General features: G+C 39.1%; 1 protein-coding gene and 1 long non-coding RNA gene across 5 annotated transcripts in view; one reads left to right on the forward strand and one right to left on the reverse strand.

Moving 5' to 3' along the window:
- The window catches only part of LOC121040791 (uncharacterized), a 141,570-nt gene that overhangs the window by 86,520 nt on the left and 31,419 nt on the right, over window positions 1-23,631 (forward strand). For all 3 annotated transcript variants that reach the window (XR_005795444.1, XR_005795445.1, XR_005795446.1), the window contains one exon: window positions 21,386-21,434. This is a non-coding gene — a long non-coding RNA (uncharacterized LOC121040791). The remainder of the gene's footprint in view (window positions 1-21,385; window positions 21,435-23,631) is intronic.
- Window positions 16,154-23,631, reverse strand: part of CAND1 (cullin associated and neddylation dissociated 1) — a 44,174-nt gene continuing 36,696 nt past the window's right edge. For both annotated transcript variants that reach the window (XM_040491489.1, XM_040491490.1), the window contains 4 exons: window positions 21,104-21,273; window positions 20,859-21,023; window positions 19,152-19,259; window positions 16,154-18,183 (listed from right to left, as the gene is read on the reverse strand). In XM_040491489.1, the coding sequence (XP_040347423.1) occupies window positions 17,959-18,183; window positions 19,152-19,259; window positions 20,859-21,023; window positions 21,104-21,273 (668 nt within the window). In that variant the 3' untranslated portion in view covers window positions 16,154-17,958. The remainder of the gene's footprint in view (window positions 18,184-19,151; window positions 19,260-20,858; window positions 21,024-21,103; window positions 21,274-23,631) is intronic.

A 23,631-nucleotide genomic window follows, 5' to 3' on the forward strand; every position in this document is an offset into this window, starting at 1 on the left:
AGCTTGTTTTAATTTCAGTTCTTGTGTTCATCAACTATGGCTGGTTCATTTTTATATTTTTGACCTTCTGCTGAAGGTCCTGCTGAAGTCCTCACTAATTTCACTCACTTTTCTCTTATTTCAGTGGATATCTTTAAGTCCATTACTTTGAACTCTTTATCAAGTATGTTGCTTGCCTCCATTTTTGTTTAGCTCTTCTGGTAATTTGTCGTGTTCCTTCGTTTGGATATTATTCCTCTCATGGAATCCTGAATCCTGTTTGTCTGAATCCTGTTTGTTACTATACATTGTGTAGGACAGCTATGTCCCCTGGCCTCGTAAGTAATGGGCTTATATAAAAGGTCTCTTGTGGTGACTAGAAGCATAATCCCCCCTGGTCACCAGAACTAAACATTCAAAAAATATCCCCTGTGTGGGTTGCATGAGCCCTCTTGTTGTGGATGAGCCACAACTACTCTGAGAGCACTGATGGACAGGGCTTGCCCCAGAGCAGCTAAATAAGAAACCCAGATATAGCTACAGCAGGCATGCTGGTGGATGTGGCTTGCTGCCCCCATGTCCCCAGGGTGGGAGTTGACCTAACTGTGTGCCTAACTTGCTGTTGACAGCAAGGACTGCCTGCCAAGTATGGCAGGGCAGTAGTCACTCCGAGGGAACACCAGAGAAGCTACTTGCTAGTGTGGTAGAGAGGGAGCCACATGGGAGGACCACCTGCCAGTGTGAGTGGGTTCGGTCCACAGGGAAATACCTAGGTGGGCCAAGCAGTGCTAGCAATGTAGATAGATCGTGTCAGTACTAGTTCCAGTAAGCAGCCATCTGGCTAGGCAAACAAGAAGGAAAGAAAATAGTACATCCATTCCCAGAGACATCCTTGAAAATTCCTGCCTCTGTAGCACATATACTAAATTAGTCAGTGAATCACCTTCACATACACTGCAGCTGTTTTTCAAACTGTTGCTTCATGCTAGGTCTCAAGACAAGTGATATAGAGTGCTGGCCCTTTAACAGCAGAGACTTGGTTTAACCCTGTAGCTCCCCCAGAGTTATGCACTACTGATTTTTCAAGGGCCGACGTTATAGGGAATTGCCACCACAGTCTACTTCCTCAAGGCCAGGCAGGTCCAGTTTGAGTATTAATCCTATTCCTTCTCAGGGAATGTCTGTGATATCCTTTTCATGTGAGGTTGCTGTTGGACTGCAGAATTTTATTCTATACTGCATTTCATAGCAACTACATTCTAAATGAAAACTTTTTATGCCATTAGTTGTATAAGATCTCTGATTCTGGGGGCGCCTGGGTGGCGCAGTCGGTTAAGCGTCCGACTTCAGCCAGGTCATGATCTCGCGGTCCGTGAGTTCGAGCCTCGCGTCGGGCTCTGGGCTGATGGCTCAGAGCCTGGAGCCTGTTTCCGATTCTGTGTCTCCCTCTCTCTCTCTGCCCCTCCCCTATTCATGCTCTGTCTCTCTCTGTCCCAAAAATAAATAAACGTTGAAAAAAAAAAAAAGATCTCTGATTCTGAAGTAATTTTCAGAGTAAGTTGCATTACATGATGTTCTTGCGTAAGTTTGTCCTTGGGTGGAGGTGAGGTCAAGATCCTCCTACTCTACCATCATTTTCTCTATCAATATTTCTAGGATTTTTATGGTTCCAAGACTTAACATTAAAGTCTTTAATCCATTTTCAGTTTAATTTTGTTTATGGTATACAAAGGGAGCCCAGTTCCATTCTTTTGCATGTAGCTGTCCAGTGTAGCCAACACCATGTGTTGAAGATACTGTCCTTCCTCCATTGTGTATTCTTGCCTCCTGTGCCATAGATTAATTGGTCATATCATTGTGGGTGTATCTGGGCTTTCTGTTCTATTGAACATTGGTCTATTTTTGTGCCAACACCATACTGTTTTGATCAGCATAGATGTGTAGTATAGTTTGAGTTCTGGGACTGGGATTCCTTCTTTGTCAGCATCGCTGTGGCTATTCAGAGTCCCCCCACCACCATTCACATTTCAGGGTTTTTCTCTTTGTGTGAAAAATGCCATGGATAGGGGATGCATGCAATCTGTGTATGACTTAGGGTAGTGGGGACATTTTAAAAACACTAACTCTTCCAATCCACTAGCAAGGAGTATCTTTCCATTGGCTTATTGTCTTCACTTTCATTCACGTGTTGTGGTTTTCCGTAATCAGGTCTTTCACCTCCTGAAACAGATTCATTCTGAAATGTTTTATTCTTTCTGATGCACTTGTAAGTGGGATTCTTTTCTTTATTTCTCACTCTGTTGGTTAATGGTCGGTGTGTAGAAATGAAACAGAATTTTTGTAGTATGGAATTTGCATCCTGCAACTTTACTGAATTTGTTTCCTAGTTCTGTGTTTTGGCAGAATCTTTAGGGTACTCCGTGTGTAGTGTAATGCCTCCTGCAAATAGTGACAGTTTACTTCTCCCTTTCTGATTTGGAGGAGTTTTCCTCCTTTTCCCTGCTTAAATGCTGTGGCCAGGACTTCCACCATTATGTTGACTAAACATGACAAGAGTGTGGGCATCCTGGTCATGTTCCTTCTCTTACAGGAAAAACACTCCATTTGCACTTTCTGAGTATGATGTCATCTCTGGCATTGCCATGTACAGCCTATAGTATGTTCCCTCTCAACCCATTTGGTTGAGAGATTTGGCCATCACCAGATATGAAGGTTACTTTCAAATGCTTTTTCTGAATCTCCTGAGAGGGGCATCTGATTTTTGTCCTTCATTTTATTTGTGTATCACACATGCAAATTTATGGATGTTGAACCATCAGTGTCTCACAGGAAGAAATCCCCATGGATCATGGTGTATGACTACTGTAATGTATTGTTGAATTTGCTTTGCCAGTATTTTGTTGACAATTTGTTACAGCTCTGTTCATCAGGGATATTGGCCTCTATTTTTCTTTCAGTGGGTGCCCTGGTTTTGCTATCAGGATGATGCTGGCTTCATTAGGTGAGTTTGGAAGTGTCCTCACCTCTTCTGCTTGGGGAAGAGTGTGAGAAGGATTGGTATTTGTTTTCTTTGAATGCTTGGTAGAATCGACTGGTGAAGCTGTGTGGTCCCGGATTCTTATTGGGAGGCTTCTGTTACTGACGCAAGCTGATACTGGTACTTGGTCCAATCAAATTTTCTATTTCTTGGGGGGTCAGTCTTAGGAGGTTATAGGTTTCCAGGAATTTATCCATTTCCATAGTGTCCCCTGTTTTCTGAAAATACTTGCTCATTGGAGTCTCTTGTGATCCTTTGCATTTCTGTGGTATCAATCGGAACGTCTCCCCTTTCATTTGTGATTTTATTTGAGGCCCCCCCTTTTTTTTTCTTGGTGGGTGTGGCTAAAGACTGGCAATTTTGTTTGTTTTCAAAGAACCAGTTCTTAGTTTCATTGATTTTTTTTTTCTAATGTCTTGTTAGACTCCATTTTATTTATTTCCATGGGGATCTTTGTTATTCTGTTCCTTTGCCTGACATTGGGATTCATTTTTGATCTTCTCTCTCAAGTTCTCTGAGGTGTAAACTTTGGTTGTTGGAGATTTTCCTGATTTCTTGAGGTAGGCATGTATCACTATGAACTTCCCTCCTAGAACTGCTTTATCTGCATCCCATTAGTTTTGGTATGATGCCAATCTGTTCTCACCTGTCTCAGGGTTTGTTTTGCTTTGTTTAGTTTTTCCTCCTAATTTTTTCCTTGACTCACAGGTCGCTCAGGAACATGGGGTTTAATCTCTACATAGTTGTGAATTTCCCAGTTTCCTTCTCATACTTGAGTGTCCTGAGATCACGCTTCATAGCATTTCAATCTTCTTAAATGTATCAAGGCTTGTGTTGTGGGCCAACATAGGATCTATCTTGGAGAATGTTCTTTGTGCTCATGAGCAAATGTATGCTGTGCTGCTTTGGGAGGGGTATTGTATATATACCCACAAAGTCCATCTGGCCTAATGTGTCACTGAAGGCTAATAGGTTTCCCTATTGACTTTCTGACGGATGACCTATTCCTTGATGTAAGTGAGGTACTAGAGTCCCCTGCTGTCACTTTCTGTTTCTCCCTTTAAGCCTTTTAATATTGGCTTGACATATTTAGGTGCCCCTTTGGGTGCACAAATATTTATAAATGTTGTCATGTCTTCCCGTTAGAATGACCCCTTTACTATTATATAATGTGCTTTGTTCTCTCTTGTAACAGCCTTCCCATTTAAGTCTGTTTTGTCTGATAGAAGCATAGCTCCTTCAGGTTTCTCTTGGTTTCCATTTGCATGGAACATATTTCTGTATCCATTCATGTTTGATCTGTGTGTGTCCTTACATCTTAGATGAATCTGTTTTAGGCCACAGACAGATGGGTCTGGTTTTGCCAGTCATTCAGCCATTCTGTCTTTTAGTTGGAGCATTTAACCCATTTACATTTAATGTAATTATCGAAAGGCATGTGCTTACTGCCATTTTGTTACTGACTATTTTCTGGCTGTTTTCATAGTGTCTCTCTATTCCTTTCTTTCTCCCTTGCTCTGTTCCTTTGTGGTTTGATGATTTTCTTTAGTACTGTGCTGATACAGTGGATCCTTAACAACAGGTTTGAACTGCGTGGGTCCACTTAGACTTGGATTTTTCTCCTGATGATTTTTTTAAATTGAAGTACAATTAACAGTGTTATATTAGTTTCAGGTTTATAATATGATGGAACAGTCCTACACATTTTTCTGTGCTCAAGATTAGTGTACTCTTAATCCTTTTCATCATTTCACCTGTCCCCCTCCCACCTTCATCTGGCAACGATTAATATTTCTCTGTATTTAAGACTGTTTTTTGTGCTTGTCTCTTTTTTTCTTTGTGTGTTCCTCTGTTTTGGGTCTTAAGTGCCACGTTTGAGTGAAATCATACAGTATTTGTCTTTCTCTGCTGACTTATTTCGCTTAGCCTTACACCCTCTAGGTTCATCCATGTTGCTGCAAATGGCAAGATTTCATTCCTTTTTGTGGCTGTGTACTATTCTATTAGGCAGACACCACATCTTCTGTATCCATTCACCTGTGGTTGGACATGTGGGTTGCTGCTATTCCTGGGCTATTGTAAATGATGCTGAAAGAAACATATGGGTGCATGTACTCTTGGTGTTAGTGTTTTTCATCTCCTTTGGGTCAATACACAGGAGTCAAATTACTAGAGCCTACAGTAATTAAGTTTCTGAGGAAGCTCCATAGCGTTTTCCACAGCGGTTCCACTACATGGCCTTGCCACCCACAATGCATGAGGGTTCCTTTTTCTTCATATCCTGCCCCACACGTATTATTCCCTGTGCTTTTTAAGCTTAGTGATTCTGACAGTGTAAAGTCATAGGTCATTGTGGTTTTAACTGGCAGTTCCCTGATGATTAGTGGCATTGGGCATCTTTTCATGTGTCGGCCCTCTGTATGTCTTCTTTGGAAAAATAGCTATTCAGGTCCTCTGCCCATTTTTGTTTTCAGTTGAAGTATTTGGGTGTTTGGTGTTGAGCTATATGCTTTCTTTATATATTTTGAATTTTAACCTCCCTGCTCTTCAGAATCAGGTGACAAGTGGTGTATTCTAGCCTTGGCCGTAAAAATCAGGACATCAGTTTTGTGCATTCGCTCCCTCAGGATATACTGACTGTGTCGATAGTGGCAGAAGCAGATTGTGAAGATGGCACCTCCTAAGACAAAGGAAAAAAAGAAAAGCTGACTCTTACTATTTCTCTTGTTCCCAGAGAGTATCCCAATGTGTCCCTGCCCCTACTGATTATACATTAAGATTATCCAATGAATCTTGGGGTGCCTGAGTGGTTCAGTCATCTGAATGCCTGACTTTGGCTTAGGTCATGATCTCACGGTTCTTGAGTTCAAGTCCCACGTGGGGCTCTCTGCTGATAGTAGAGAGCCTGCTTGAGATTCTCCATCTCCTTCTCTCTCTGCCCCTCCCCCACATTCTCTCTCAAAAATAAATAAAATAAAACATTTTTTAAAATTAGCCAATAAATCTCTTCCCCATAATAATGTCTGGGACCCTTCAAACGGCTGCTTTTGTGCTGATCTTTGGGATGAGTAATTAACGCGTTAGCCCTTTAAGAGACTTCTGTCTCCTTTGGGTCTCACCAGCATGTATGCTGTTGGTTTGTTTGTTTTTAACATTTATTTAGTTTTGAGAGACAGACACAGAGCACAAGTGGGGGAGGGGCAGAGAGTGAAGGAGGCACAGAATCTGAAAAAGGCTCCAGGCTCTGAGCTGTCAGCACAGAGCCCGATTGGGGGCTGGGACTCACAAACCGTGAGATCGTGATCTGAGCCAAAGTTGGGTGCTTAACCAACTGAGCCACCCAGGACCCCCCTGCTGTTGGTTTTTAAAGCTAGATATTTTGAGGGGTCATCTTGTGCAGGAGATACAAATTTGCGTGCCTGATGTTGGGTACAAATCCTTCACTCTTCGGGGAGATGTTCCTCATTTGTGATTTCCCTCTCAATTGTAGATTGCTGCACCAGGGATGGTCTTTATGGTGAGACCATGTCTCAGCCTCTTCTACCCCCCCTGATGTGGTCCCCTTTCTTGTTTGCCAATGTGAATGAGCTGCTCAGCTAGCTTTCAGATCTTTTTCGGAGCAAATTTTTCCACGTGTACTTGTAGATTCAATGTGTCTATGGGAGGAGTTGGGTTTAGGATCTTCCTCCATTGCCATCTGGAACCACCCTCTTCTCTCTCTCTCTCTCTCTCTCTCTTTGAAGTTATTTATTTTGAGAGAGAGAGAGAGAGAGAGAGCAAGAGAGCACAAGTAGGGGAGGGGCAGAGAGAGAGAAGGGAAGAGAATCCAAGCCTGCTTTGCATGACCAACACAGAGCCTGATGTGGGGCTCCATCTCGCAACCATGAGATCATAACCTGAGCCGAAATCGAGTCATACTCTTAACTGACTGATCTACCCAGGTGCCCCTCTCTTTTCTAATTAATAACATTCATTACCATTTCTTTCATTTTTTTTAAGCCTCCAGGAAAACACTATATTATGCTGATGGCCTAGCACCTTACTTTAAATCAAATTGTTTTAATGTTTCACCATTCAGGATACTATTTATTATCATTTCTGGTAACTACTCTATAATTTTATTATTTTGGTTTTCTAGTATAATGACATGTTTTTATGGCTTCAAATATTAAGCCACACTAGCAGGTTCAAAGTTTGGTGTAAAATATTCCCCCTCAAAGTATATCCCTTCCTCCCCATTTGGAAAAATCCAACTAGTCAGCAATGGGAGTAATATAAGGAAAATCTGTAGGTGGACTATTAAGCTCCCATAGTCATTCATGTATGAATAAATGTATTTCTCAAAATATATTTGAGTGCTAAATTATGTACCATCCTCTGCGGTGTGGGTATGTGTGTGTTAACCTTCTTAACAATCTTTTGAGGCTGGTACGCCTGATTCTATTTTACTGATGAAGAAACAGACCTGAGGACATTAATAATTTGGCCAAAGTCCCACAATTAAGATAGAATCAGATTTGAACTCAGGATCACAGCCTGAGCTGTCACCAACTATGTCATAAGGTTTCCCATTAATCCATTAGAAAGAACAAGAAATAACAGAAGCTTCAAGATGGCAGACATATGTCATGTACTATTTATTCAGTTTCAAAATTCTGCTGAAATGATAGCAAACATTTGTAAAATATAAATCCAAACAATGTAGAGAGCAAAAGGGAATGTCCAAGTATTTCAGCAATTCTGGCAAATTTCTAGAAGACAGAAAGCAGGGTGGGCAATGGAATAAAGGAAGTCACAAACCAGACAAAACAGGAATCCTTTTAGGCCAGCCAAGTCCCAGAGAGGACTCCAAACTGTGAGACATTAGGTACAGAGGAGGCCCGGGTTGCTGGTAGTATTAGGTTATACATAAGGGACTGTCTGTGAATAGTTGATTCAGTCAACTCTTCCCTTTGTCCTCCCCTACTCAGCAATCATAGGCAATGGCATGAGGAATAGCAGTGTCAGCACAACGGTTAACAGAGGTGCTTTAAAAAAAAAAAAAAAAATTGGACTATACTACATGTGTGGAAATGGGACAGGCTCCAAACATGGGAGTCGGCCCCTAGGTTATGCCCTCTTTGTCACTTAGCAAGGAAAACTCCCCAGACTCCTTGTCTCAGCCTACAAGACAGTATCCAGTCATATTAAAGGGAAGAGAAAACAATATATTCTAGTCAAAGGCATCTTTTAAACTTGAGCAAAGATACGAAGGTAAAGAACAGTGTGGTGGCTCAGGAAAACAGTTCTTTCTTGCCAGAGGATAAAGGTCAGTCCTTGGTGTGACAGATGCTAAGGCTAGCGGGACAGACAGTAAGTAACCACATCAGGAGATTGTACTTGCCCCATGGGCAGAAGGGAACCACTGAGGGATGTACTTACTGCAAGGATATGAAATGGTCAAGACCGCTGTTTTGGCAATTGTGTACAGAAAGGAGTTGGGAATGCATGCTCTCCGGGTATTTTAATACGGTAGTTCCCAAAGTGTGGTCTGGAGAGGCAGAATCCGGGCCAGGCAACTTATGAGAAACGCAGATTATTGGGCTCCACACCAGCCTACTGGACCTGAACCTCCGAAGGTAGGGCCCAGCGACCTGTCTTAACAAGCCCTCCAGGTGACTGTGACGCATACTCACTTGAAACCACTCTGCTAAGGAAGACCTCTTACCTTGAAGCATTTCATCTTTCCTACGAACCTTTTCTGCCTCGCCCAGGTAGAGTGGATCATATTCTCCATTGTCATCCTCTCAGTCCCCTATCCCTCCTTCTATAGTAGAATTTTGTGGTGCTTCTGTAGGTCTGTTCTGTCGTGGCAATGAGCCCACTTCTTCATATCAGGTACTGTCTCTCACCCGCCTTTGCAGGCCAGCAGGACCTAGCAAACCACTTAATAAATTAGTTTGCTGAATGCATGAACACAAAAAATACCTATTAGGGGGCATTTGCAGTAGTCTAATCGAGCTAAGGAGAAAGTGAGGTCTTGAGCCAAGAGGAGTTGGGATGGACCTGAGAAGTGTTCAGGAAATCAAATGGGCAAGATGCTAATAAGAGCTAACAATTACATAGCACTTACTTTGTACCAAGCTGTCTTATGGGCTTTACAAGTATTTCTACTCACCCTCACGATAACCCAATGAGGTAGCTACTATTTTTATCCCCATGCTATAAATGAGGAAACTGAGGCTAAGAAATTTACCCAAGTCGAGCAGCTAATATTCAGCCGACATTCAAACCCAGGCAATGTTTGGCAGCAGAATCCTTGGGCTTGACATTATTCTGCCTCCAAACTTGTGCTAAGATTTTGAGTGGTTGGGTAAATGGAGGGCCTTCCCCAAAGACATAAAGACAGGAAAAACTCGGGGAGGATGCTGAGGTCAGCCTTAGATATGCTGTGTCTCACATACTTTGGCGGGGGTCTAGCCAGTGGTTTGATGTAATAGTCTGAAATACAGGGGCATGGACTGGGCTCAGTATACGGATTTTAAAACCAACATGTGAACAATGAGAATGGATGAAGTGACCTAGGAAGTATTTGTTACAGGTATCCCCACTTTTCAAAAGTTAATGTTACGCCGCTGTGCTTTTATGAGAGGCCTACATGAGTACGTGTGTTCACTAACAAAAAGAAACCCCAAGAGGGTTTCTGCTTTTATGAAAGAAAGCAAAAACAGCATTCAGCGGTTGATTTGCAGCAGTTAATAGAGGCAGTGCACGCTCCGAGAGTGGCGCCACCAACTCCTTCCCTGGAACCACACTCAGCAGCTCAGCAACAAGCTGCCATAGCTTTGAACTGTCTGTGGGCAGATGCGCTTTGTCTCCGTTCATTTTCATTCATTCACTCCATTCATTCATTCATTCTGTTGGAAAGACATGTTCAAAGGTGTCAGAAAAGCTGGCAGGTTAGCTTTTGGCTTTGGGAACACTCAAATGTTTCCATGTAAGTCAACGATAGTTGCATCTTCACTTTATGCCATTTCGTCTTATGAAAGCTTTGATAGAAGGCTCAACTTTTGGTAGCAGGGGAAACCTGTGTATATGAGAAGACATGTGGACCGAAAGCCCTAGTGAACAATATTTGAGGGAATCTTGAGATGCAGGGGCCTCATAAGGAAACCCCAGGAGACAGCAGAGTCTTAGAAGCCAAGGCAGCAGGTAGTCTCATGAAGGAAGTGATGAACAGTATTAGTATCCATACATTCAACTAAGAAAAAGAACGAAGTACATCTTTTGGCCAAAAGAACGAAGGCCATTCGTCTTTTGGCATCTAAGATGTCACTAATAAAGGGATGAAAGCCAGATTAGACTATGTTCAGTGGAAAGGCGGCAAGAAAATTGGGAAAGCAAACCTCATTCTCTATAGATAACAGGATATCTTGTGGAAGATGCAATTAAACAAAATGAAGTTTTTAAGATGAGACTTCAGTGTACTTTTGCGGCCAGCAGCTGGAACCAGTGGAAGTGGTGTTGAGAATAAAGGGAAGAAATGAACCAACTTAACCAAAACCTGGGAAAGGCTGGAGAGCGCAGGGCTCTGGGAGCTAACGGTTGGTCTTGAGCTAATGGGTAACAACTCAATCTCTGAGATGAGGGCATGAGTGAAGATGGGAATGGGTGTGAGAATTTTAGATGGAAGGATGACCTTAATTTTACTGATAAAATTAGACTAATGGTAATCCAGTAGGTATGGAGAAGAAAGCTAAGCATAAAACTTAAAGCAAGATTTAGGGAGTGAGTGAGCATCCTTAAATGCAAATAATTTTATGAGTGAGCCATTTAGAAAATCAAACCAGGAGATCAATACTGGGTGGAAAACAGGTTAGGAAGGACTGAGAACAAAAGTGTGGGAAATACAGACGGCAGGACTCTATGAGGTCAAGATCAGTTTAGAGACAGTGAGCACAGAATTTGATGGACAGGAAGTTGTAGTTGGAGTAGGATATCTGGGGTTAAGTTCAAATAGCTCTAAATGAAAATATCTAAGCTGTATCCCTCAGAAGGGTTGGTTGAAATAGTAAAGATGAAAGTTGATAAAAGGAGAGATCATAGGGTTGGTTATCTACATACGTATGTTAGAAAATAACCAACATTGCTGGTACTTTTATTTGAATACACTTGAAATGGGGAGGGATGAAGGGGACTTGATCCATTTCCCATGGCCCTGGGTGCCAGTGTTGAAAACGGGTAAAATTTTATTCTGGAAAGGGTGAGGGTAGTCATAGAGGATAAAGAGAAAAGATGGAGAGGAGTCAGACACTGGCACTGAGTGAAGAAAAAGTTTCAGAGAAACTCGGCATGTTGATTGAAAAGAACTTGTCATAGGTAGGAACATCTAATTTTGAGTTGTGGTGGGGCATGCAAAGTGACAACTCTTCTACATCCCTTGCCTCTATTTAACAAACAAAAATCACAACTCAGCTATCACAATTGCCTCGAGAGTGAACGTTGAGCTGTTACATATGGCCATGACTTCTTGCCCATCAAAATGTGATAAGTGATATGTCATGGTTGGGCACAAGCGATAGGAGACAGATGTGATTCACCTTCCCTCCGTCACAGCAATGGACAGGTAGCCCAGTCATACTGCGTCCTAGTGAGATGGGAAGGCGACTCCCCCATGCTATCTACAGTAGACCTGTAGAATAATAAACAAGTTGTCCTAGACTCCCTATTTGGGGGACTGTTCATATTGCAGTATTATTTTATATACTTCTGTCCATTTGATTTCAAACATCCTGACTTCCATCCCAAACTATATTCATTCGTTCAGCGTTAGCATTCCTTCTCACCTGTTTATACCAGTAATGTCCTAATTCATCAACAAATGTCTGACCTTCCTTTTAACCCATTCTCTAATTTTTCAAAAAAAATACAAATCTAATCACATGACTGCCTAGCTTGTAAGTCTTTCTGTGGTTTGCCATCATCCCCGAAATCCAAACTGTTTACAAGGCCCCATATAATCTGCCCTTTCTAGCCTCTCATTATTATATTGCCAAGTACAGCCATACTCAGCTTCTGAATATGCCATGACCCCTTGTCTCTACGCTTTTGCCAGTTCTGTTCCATTGGAGTACACAGCTTCCTTGGCTTAGGCTTGTTCTGAACCCCAGACCAGGAACCACTGTGGTACAAACCATGCACAACCTTGTATTTCCTCTATTACAACACTAATAGTAATTATGCAGTGTGTTTTCCCTGTAGGTACTGTCTCCACTACCAAGCACACAGTACTAAAAAGTGGGAGGTACCAAGGAAAGGTGGAGGGGGGAGGTAATTAGCTTTGCCTCGGATACATTTACAGGAAGGGAAGCATGGTAGTATATTTTATATCAATCTTGACATGTAGAACTCTGCGAGTAGGGGCTATTGCAGAACACTTATCAGTCAGGGCTCTTATCTGGAGAGCAACACATGGTCCTCTGATAATCCTTGACTGCATCTTAGAAGACAACTGATGCTGAAACAAATTTCGGCATCTTTTAAATGGCAATTTTGAAGACTGATTTGTCAAGGTTATTCTGGACCTACGCTGTGAACCAATAACCTCATTAATATTTCAGTATCCTGTAAAAGGAGAGAAACTCTTATTTTTGCTTATGCCAATTCTCCCAAGTGGTACTTGAAAGATGACTCACACAGTAGTCTTGTTTCAAAGAACAGGCAACCTTGTGGTCGTTTTTCTGCCACTTGCCTACCACCATCTGTCTTTAAAATCCCATGTGTGGGTATCGAGACTCATACGGAAGCATTTTGTCGTCTCCAAACATCAACTAATGCCAGAAAAATAGCAAAAATCTGCTATAGTCAGCTTTTCAAGGTTCAGATAGATATTGCCTTGGACTTACAAAAAACAGCACTATTTGGCAGGTCTTCACATATTCTAGCTAAATAGGAAATTGCCTGTACTGGGAAAGAAATCATTAGTTCAATAAGGTAAATTAATCCACTACTCTCTTGAAGAGAAAGTGAACAAATCTTATTCTTTTATAAGAATTAAGGAAAACGTACCAGTTGCTCATGGCTCCTGTCCCTAAACTTTTGTATACAGTGAATTGATCCCAAAGCGTTCAAACTGCCTCACGTCCCCTGTATAGTAGCAGCCCCTTTATGTTCGTATTTCTATTAGGTGTGCAGAAAGCATTTTACAGCCAGACAAAGTGTGTTAAGGGATTTAAGACCACCCATTTCAATCAGAGGCGCGAACAGTAGAGAGTGGAAACCTATTTTCACTAAATCATGAGACCTGAACTTAACGATTAGGAAGAAAATAGGTTCATCTGAAGCAGTACTTAGGAAGATGAACTGACACAAAAAGGTCTGAAAGCTTCTACGTGTACATTGTCGGTTGGGTTTAGCTGCTAGAAAGAAATCTCTGCCACAATGTTTCTTAATCGGGGCAATTTTGCATACACGGGGGAGGGACATTTGGCAGTATCTGGAGACAATTTGGTAGTTAACAGCTGGGGCTGGTGATGGTACTACTGGTATCTAAGTGGGTAGAGGCAAGGGGATAGCTTACTGCACAGGGCAGCCCTCATGCTACAGAATTATCTAGTCCAGAATGTCCATTGTGCCAGGGATAAGAAATCCCGGTCTAAAAAAGAACAGGTCTTTCTCCATTGAAATCTAAACCTTGGAGGAAAGCACAGATTTTAGATCTAGAATAAAGAGCCAGGAGTTTATTTCCGGCCCTTTTAGGAAAGCCGAACTAAACTGAGTTCATAGATGGTAATGATTCCAAACAGAATCACACATTTGTGTGTCTTCTAAAAATACTACACTAGGATTATAGTAAGCTACCATCACACACATTTAGCTGCCCTTACCTAAGAAAGCAGTTGGGCTTCTATTAAAAGTGAAATGTCTGTGAAACAAGTAAAACAGCTTTTCAGAATAACAGGGTTATTAGTCCAGGCTATTAAAACATGAGGTTACTATGATGCCATACATTAACCAGTTCTGGAGTACAATTCTTTACATCTGTGTGTGTGTGTGTGTGTGTGTGTGTGTGTGAGCATTCTAGAATAATATCACTCAATGTCCTTAGTTACTGATAATGGCTAAATACACACTAATTCCAATACTACCTAATCTGGAAAATTTTCAGTTGATAGAATGTAAGCTTTTTCTAAGACCTAAGTGAAAATTCAATTTGCCAAAATCATCAAGAATAATTACTTAAGATCAGAATTAAAAGGCAGGAAGAGGTCAGGGGATTAAGATTCCCTCTAGTAAAAATTTTATTCTATTCTGAAACCTGACACACATTGACATCACAGGGTCTAAATAAAGTAAAACCTGCAATATCCCCTCTAGTTTTAATTGAAGTTGGTTTTTTATGATGCCCAATGAAAAATCCCAATTTCAATTAGAACTTTATAAGCAGAAACGTGTTGCTGATCTCGTCCTAATGTGTAGCATAGGTGTTCACAACATCTTTTCTAGGAATAGGAAAAGAAGTAAATTTTACTGTGTATGCTTGAGAAAATGGCCTCCTCTGGTGAGCCCTTTGGGAGCTCGCCACCAAAGACTTCCATAGTGTTCCATATTTACAACCAAAGGTATCAAAGGAAAACTTATCACATTTAAAACCAGAATATCCTTTTCCCAAACAGTAATATGAAGTGTTACTCCATTTTCCATTCTACAGATTAAATAAGATTTTAAAAAGATGGATCTGGGGTGGCATTGCTTTGAAAAACAGGATTCAATTTAAGATAGAGCTAGAATCCAAAACATGCTGCAATTTTTAAGCTCTTTAATATCAAAATATTTACGAAGCATAATATATGTAAAGAATGGCAGTTAACTTTAACAATTTAAATTTTTGGTAAAATTTAATGTGGGCAGAAAATGTTACTTCAACATTTTAATTGTGAAGTATTGCTATATACTTTGTCACGTGGCTGAATAAAGCTCACGGCTTATTAACTAGTGAAGTGTTTCAGTGACTAGGGATTTTAAATATCTCATTCTTTTGAACTTCAACCATGACTGTATAATCATATTCGTTTGTTGTCCCTGAGCCTGAACGAGGTATAAACAAAAATCCCTTAGAAATGGTTAAAATAGATATGCTCATATGTTATCATTTACCCAACAAAAATGTAAAAAAAACAAAAAAAAAAAAACAAAAAACTGATTTGAGTAATTATGGTTACATAAAATTTTTTGTAACTATTCAATCTTTTAAGCATTCAAATTCCCAATGGTCAGAAAGTTTTAGCCATCACTACTGAAGACATGACCACCTTTTCACAAATTATCATTCAGGGGTGCCTGGGTGGCTCAGTTGGTTAAGCATCTGACTCTTGATTTCAGCTCAGGTAGTGATCCCAGAGTCACGGGATCAAGCCCCATGTTGGGTTCTGTGTGGAGCATGGAGCCTGCTTAAGATTCTCTCTCATCTCCTCTCCCCTGCTTACGCTCTCCAAAATTAAAAATTATTCAGTGCTATTGATTTTATATATAAATTTTTAGGTTAGGCCTTGCCATACCAAATTTCCTTTCTGCCTTGGTTTCATAAAGTAGCCTCAAAATGCAACCCTGTATTGAACTTTTTTTTAAAGAGTCAGATCTAAACAGTTTATATGTCAAGAAAATTGGCAAACAGCTGTTTTCTATTAACTTGTAGCTCTCCAGAGAAACCTACATATTATGGAGGTTTTGCTTAATGGTTGTCCATAGTAGGTAAAAGACCAGTAAGTAGTATGAATGGCAGACTACGACCAGACCCCACACCTCGCAACCTCGGTTCCAGAATTAGTACATCGCCACTAGAAGTACCAAGTTAATCAGTCTGACTCAACATTTAAAATCGGAGTATTCTTCTCTGTTAACTAATTTTGTCATGTATGTAAATATATATATGTGAATATATATATTTTAAAAACTACTAAAACCAGATCTAGAAAAAAGTGTAATCTACTTTCGTATTAAAAGAATTTCAGCTGTTAGAAAAATCAGCCGTCTTCCAAGACAAAAAAAACCATGCATCTTGGAAGTTAAAAAAAAAAATCCAATACATGAGAAGTATTTGGATTTAACGTTAGACAATTAACTAAGACAGTCACACAACATATGCATGTCAGTCTCCTATATGGTCCTAGAGCCTGCAGTATTGTAATTTATTGTGAAACCATGTAACCAAATACTTAAATATATCCACAACATCTATACCACGGTAATGCATAGTACATAATATACTAACATCTCAAAATAAATTTCTATTACAGTTTTATGCAAATTATGGTAGAAGATTATCACCTGCCACATTTTGAAATGGCACCAACTTCATGTAATGTTCTAGAGTAATGTACTAAAATCCTTACTGGTAATGATGTCTTATGCATTATCATCTGAACATTTGAAATCAAGCTGTTAATCGAATCACCACAGTATGTTATCAATTAAAATCACTGCATATTCAGATGTTAAAGCAGGAAGTTATACAGCAGGAAAAATATTTCTAATTCACAGTTTCAAAAATAAAGGGTGCAGTTTTCAAATATCTGATTGCTTAAATTGGTCGATTTAACAACTGCCTCCTTCAATACATGTAAACTATGTTTGCACAGCATTAGGAGATGTCTTTTATTTCAGAAGTTAGTTCTTACTGTTACAGGAGCACCACAAATTTGAAGGAAGAGGCTACAGTGTGAAATGAGCTCACTGAAGGATATGTTAAATAAAAATTTAACTACAATATAAGGTACTGCAAAGCTTTGCTTCCCCCCAGCACAGACCCCTTAATCAGGAAAAGTAGTCAACACTTACCAAATACAATATGTGAATTAGCGCTACAAGAGGGGGGGAAAATCTAACTCAACTAAAAGAAAACACTATATTAGCTAACAAACCTGTGACAGCTTCAGAATTTTCCTAAAAATAAAATTCAAAAGTGTACACAGTATTTGTATCCTTCAATAAGGAATGTAGGGATCCAAAGGGAATGAAAGAAACATCTGGCTTTAAAAATTTCTACGTTGGAAACACACGCACACAAATGGGTAACTGAGAAAAACTGAGTACTTAAATATTCAAATTTTAAATGTGTAAGAAAATTTATAATAGAAAAAGTGGCAAACTGTTATTGTGACTTGATTTGCTGAAAACATCTGCAAATTCACACTGGCATTAAGAAAACCAAAGTTTCAAAAATTTACTCCTCTCTCTCTCTTTCTCCAGATATGTTTTCTGTGCAAAAATAAATATCTGAAAATTGCACTAATACAATAATACTATTTTAACTTTTGTTATTATGAATAATCTGCACATGCTGCTTTACAGACAATACATATTTGTAAACTTGCTCATGCAAAATTAGTGTGCACAATAGGGATACTGTTAATCCCCACACTTAAAAAAAAATGATACCTTATCTTTTTTTAAACTGCCAAACCCTCTGAAACGTAACAAATCTTACACAGATATTCTTGTTTGCCAGCTAAAAATCGATTTATGTTGCTGAAACAAAAAGTTATACGAGAAAAACATGGTTTTCGTCTTGAAAATTTTTTGATTTTTTTTTTTTAAAGAAAAATTATAAAAGAAAGAAATTCATGGTCACAAAATTTCAACATTTTAATCCTAAACATTACAGGGCAAATAGATACTGGACCCTATCTCCATAAATCCTAAATTTTAATTTCCATTTTTTAAATGTTGCCCTAACCACTAAAACATTAGTGGCTTTACAACCTCTGGAGATTGTGGAAATACATGTTTCTGAAATAAATGCTACAAAAACAACAATGGAAGAAAGCCAAACTGTCTCCATGAGAAGAGGGAAAAAAATGGAACATTTTGAAGCCTTAAATACTTCTCTTTCCATGTCTTATGGTTAACCTGTCAATTCAGTGCATCATATGGTCAAAGTGATGGTCCCCGTGTTGAACAAACATCTAACTAGTGTCCATTGATTCCAAGTTAGTAGACGATGAATCTTTTTGGATACTTTCAAAGATGGCCGCCAGCTCAGGGTTAGAACTGATCTGTGACTGGAATTCACTCATCAGTGGACTCTTCTCTGCTTCTGGAATGGTTAGCAATGCTGCTACTGCTCTCATGGCAGATCGCTTTAGTTCATCTTGCTTTTCAAACTCCTGCTTTACTGAATTTGCTTTCACCTGTAACATTGAGTAAATTTATATTATAGGTTATAAAGACAGCTCCTGAACAAAATGTAAGCATGTAGAAATTTCTGGTAAATAAAGCAAAGCCACTGTCTTATAGGTCCAAAAGATACATTATACCTAAACACAGTTATTTTTAAACTGTTGAGCAGTAGCTCTCTTCCTTTGAGGGAACATTTTATACAAAGCCCCCTTATAAAAACAAAATCCAGAGCCCTCATGGTTGAAAACAGAATGGGACCCAGAGCCTTACCTGCTTAAGTAAGTCCTACTCTGGCCTCCAAGAAACTATTCTTCTAGCTACCCTGTTCACTCATTTTTCTTCAAACATGTCATGTACTGCCATGAATTGTGTATTTCTTCTGTGAAAAGTCCCGTTTCCTTCTGAATCTAAAAATAATTCTAACTTTTCAAGGTCCATTTTATATGTCATCGTGTTCATATGAAGTTTTCTAGGACTCCCACTCACCACCTCCTCTAGCAGAATACACCATTTCCTCCTTTATGGTCTCAGAATCGATACTTCAACATATGATACATAACTATAACACTAAACAAAAGCTTTTAAGAATGGCATTTAATGGTGCTACGTTTTCTAAAACATCCACATCTAAAAGGTTAACTTTTTACATTTTTTAATGTTTGTTTTTGAGAGAAACACAGAGTGTGAGTGGGGAAGGGGCAGAGAGAGAGGAAGACACAGAATCTGAAGTAGGCTCCAGGCTCTGAGCTGTTAGCACAGAGACCAGCGCAGGGCTCAAACCCACCAACCTCGAGATCGTGACCTGAGCCAAAGTCAGATGCTTAACTAAGCTACCCAGGAGCCCCTAAAAGATTCACTTTTAAAGGCAACTAATACATAGGGTGTTAGCATGGTTAAATTTGGAAAACTACAGTATGGAATCAACTAGGATTCTTGAATATACCAAGTCTGGCCTAGGGTGATGTCTATCAGTGATTACCTTAGTTGTACATGTGGCACGTAATGGCTCAACAAGTCGGTCCAACCTCTGTAGCACTGCACTTGGACAAAGGGTGGAGAGTCTCACCAACATTAAAAATGTGAGCATCTATTAGAAATTAAAACAAAAAATTTAGACTTTGCATTATTTTCTAAAGACAAAATTCCAAATCCTGACAAAGCTTTTAAGAGGAAATGCATAGCATGTACCATCAAGTTTCATTTTAATGTAATCTGCCATTTGGAATCACATAAATTTGTTTCAAACTTTATTCTGAGGAATATTAATTATGAGCATTAGGCAGATCGACCTTAGAATGTGGTCCTAGAGTCCAAAACTAGTAAAGTGGTTCTCAATCCTGGCTGCACATTAGCGCTGGAAAGCTTTAGAAATCTGCCCAATTCCTCAACCCCTTTCCCAGAGATTTTTACTTAACCTGTCAGGATAGGATCACAGATACAGTATTTGTTAAAAAGCCTTGTGTGTAACAGAATGGAAACCAATGAACAAGAAAGTAACTAGGAGAAAAGCTCTGTAATAAGTTTCCACTGTCTTAGCAGATATTCCTAAAAAAATCAAAAAGACTGGTTATTCAGTCTTATATTATCCTTATATTATAATATATAGATTATATATATAATATAGATTATATATATTATTCTATATATCTATATATTATATACAGATAATATATAGAATATATGTATAGAATAATATATTATATTATCCTTATATTATCCATATAAAGCCCAGTAACTCATAATCTTTTTTTTCTCTTACACTATAAACTACAGAATAAAACAGGAGGATCCTATTACTTCTTTTGGGGTTCTCTTCATTGAATTTGGGAGGGTCAGGTTACTACCACATAGGAAACAAGTAGGAATTCTGATAGTATGGCTGAATTACTTTTCAACTACCACTTTTGCCCTGCTTGACTAAAGGGCCTGAAGAAGAGACAATGAACGGTTTTTAAACCACCCTTTTATAGTTCGTATTTAAAATGGACATGAGCAAATAAAACAAAGAGCAGCTATGCAAAGTTCCTACTCTAAAACTTTGAAGGGTATTTCTAATTTCTACAGATTGCTATGTATATGCGGAAACAGTCCTTCTGTATTATCCTTTAACAATACTTTTGATATTAAGCCTATTATACTGGAAAATAAAAATCCCCCATTCATGTAAGTAAAACAGTTATCATACAGAACAGCTCTAAAGACAGACAAATGAATTAGCCAAGACACTGATGGAAAACTAAAAAGGAAAAGAAAAAACTCCCTTGAGAAGATTACTGTCCAATATTAAGACAGGCCAAAAAAAAAAAAAAACATATATATATATATATAGTAGTAGTAGTAATAATTTCACTCCTTATACTCTGAACACCAAAACCTGCCTGGACTCTTCTTTTAAGTAATGGAAAGATCTCTGGTCTATGCATTAAAGCAAGCTGGCATACAGAATTTGAGAATTTTCCATCCATAACTTAGACTTGACTTCCTCCTCCAATGAGGTTTCTGGATTTTCCCTGTAATGTTACACTGTATTACTATTACTTTTGCATATTCTAGTTTATAGTACACTTATTAAATCATGACAAGCAAATCAATTTTTCTTAATACACAAGAGTAAATTGCAAGGGTGAAAGTCACTATAGCAAAGTCTTCCTCTAAAGCAATTTATAAACAGGCACAAATATCTTACCTTAATATCATAATGGTCCTTCAAACCATCTTCAACATGATTTAGAAATTCAAAGATATCTAGTCTATCAAGACAACTGTCTAAAAGTGTGTACATACACTCAAAAGCTGCCTTTCTAATATCCAGTCCATCATCAACTGTATGCTTAAATGGACCCATTTCTACCTGTTGAAACAAAAAAGAATGTGTGGATATACTTAAAAGTAAAGGACAAGCTTAGATAAACAGTAATGTAACTAACTTACCTCTCTTATAAGCTCCTTTCTAACTTTTGTTTCATTATAAAGATGTGGCAGAACAGTATCTAGAAGATCCCTTATTAATGACGGTTTATTATGTGCTGCTGAATTGAATGTGACCAAGGCTACTCTTCTTACATTCAAATCTGGGTCTTCCAGTGTTTTTAGGAAATCACCTGAAAATTTTAAGAGAAACATCATATAGTCATGGTAGGCTTAAAATACAATATACATTATATATTTTTTCTAAATGGCTAAGTTTATGTTGATATTATTTTTTCCATGCAGGTGACAGAAGGACACGATAAGTGAAATACAGAACTTCTTTTGGCAACAGGTAATCAATTAGACCCACTCACATTCAGACATGATAACCGATTCTTAGCACCATTATATAATGCAGAGAGTATGGAATGAGTGAGCCCCAAAAGTTCTTCAATTACGTTTACAGATAATTTATTTTTTATTTAAAAAAAAAAATTTTTTTTTAAGTTTATTTATTTTTGAGACAGAGAGAGACAGAGCATGAACGGTGGAGGAGCAGAGAGAGAGGGAGACACAGAATCGGAAGCAGGCTCCAGGCTCTGAGCCATCGGCCCAGAGCCCGACGTGGGGCTCGAACTCACAAACCGTGAGATTGTGACCTGAGCTGAAGTCGGACACTCAACCGACTGAGCCACCCAGGCGCCCCTACAGATACTTAATTTAAAAAAAAAGGTAGGTTGCACAGAGAAGTGACGGAACCAGCAGCTATAAAAATATTGCGAATGGTGCACTCAAGAGTTCAAAATTAGTATTTTCACTAAAAGCAACAAAAACAGAAAAAACTGAGTTCGAATAAAATAATTAGCCTGAGACAGATCCGCTGCTTGATAAACTGAACACTATTAACAAGTACACAATTTATCGGATGATAAGGAGACATGCGCCTTCAAAATACTTTTATTTCTATCTTTAATGCCGAATGTATGAATTGGTAAGAGGTTAAGAATACAGAAGGAGGGGGCGCCTGGGTGGCGCAGTCGGTTAAGCGTCCGACTTCAGCCAGGTCACGATCTCGCGGTCCGTGAGTTCGAGCCCCGCGTCAGGCTCTGGGCTGATGGCTCAGAGCCTGGAGCCTGTTTCCGATTCTGTGCCCCTCCCCCGTTCATGCTCTGTCTCTCTCTGTCCCAAAAATAAATAAATGTTGAAAAAAAAATTAAAAAAAAAAAAAAAAAAAAGAATACAGAAGGAGGAACCTGAAACTCAACACAGAACAAAAAGTAGAAACTGCAAACGTGGGGAAGAAATTATAGTGCAAAGATGTTTGGAGTCACACAGAGGGGGATCCAAATCACTTCATTTGCCAATTTTATGACTTTTGGCAAGGTACTTTAGGCAAGAGCCTCAGTTTCTCAGCTTATAAAGTGAGCATTCCAAACCTTTTAAGACTACATGAGTAGAATAAGCTGCATGTACACTGTTGAATAGTCTGGGACATACCTGGTATTCTTATGGAGCTACCATTCTTCATTATGCAGTCTCAACCCTACAATCAGCAATCTTTTGGAATACATGGGGAAAAAGAGCAGTGCCAACACTTGACTGTATCACAACGGCAATTTGAAAAAATGGAAAGGAAGTAATACTTCAGACACCATACACTGGGGGGCAAACTCAAGGCTGACCCCCCAGGAAACTTCTGATTACAAAAAAGTTCAGGAGATACCTTGGATTCAAAAATAATTCAAATACACCAGACTAAATCTCCTCATCCCTCTCTTTGCTTAGAATTACTAAGACAGTAAATGAGAATAATACTTTATTCTAATTATCTGCTTTCAGAAAAGCATCTAAAATATTGCTATTATTATGGACAAATGATGACATGGACTAGGATCAAAGATCCCCAAATCTTCAGTTTAAAAATTATAATTTTTAAAAAGCTTCCTAGGTGGTTCTGATGTTCGTATTAGTCACAAATAATACTAAACTAGATCATAATTCAAAGAGAATGACAATCATCTGATCAAATAACTACACCAACGATACACAATAGTTGACTTGTCAACTTGGAAATAGGTCTCTAGAGATGTGGCGCAGGATTCTTTGTCCTATCTTGTACAACACAAAAAATGTCAACAAATATATCAAAGCAAAAAAACAGGTGAGGAGAACAAAGGCAAGAATCTTCCAATACAGACCTTCTTTAAATTATTTCTAGGTCCCAGCGATAGCATCCATTTATCCCTGCATCCCTCTTATTAACTGGTAATCCATTTCTTAACTGAAAATCCATTTTCATTTTTATTTAATCCAAGTTAGTTAACATGTAGTGTAATCATGCTTTCAGGAGTAGAATTTAGTGATTCATCACTTACATATAACACCCAATGCTCATCCCAACAAGTGCCCTCCTTCATGCCCATCACTCAGCCCATCTCCCCACCCAGTACCTCTCCAGCAACCCTCAGTTTGTTCTCTGTATTTAAGAGTCTCTTATGATTTGCCTCCCTGTTTTAACCTTATTTTTCCTTCCCTTCCCTATGTTCATC

The sequence above is a fragment of the Herpailurus yagouaroundi genome, unplaced genomic scaffold, assembly GCF_014898765.1.
Source record: "Herpailurus yagouaroundi ecotype Mexico unplaced genomic scaffold, PumYag 182, whole genome shotgun sequence".
NCBI lineage: Eukaryota > Metazoa > Chordata > Mammalia > Carnivora > Felidae > Herpailurus > Herpailurus yagouaroundi.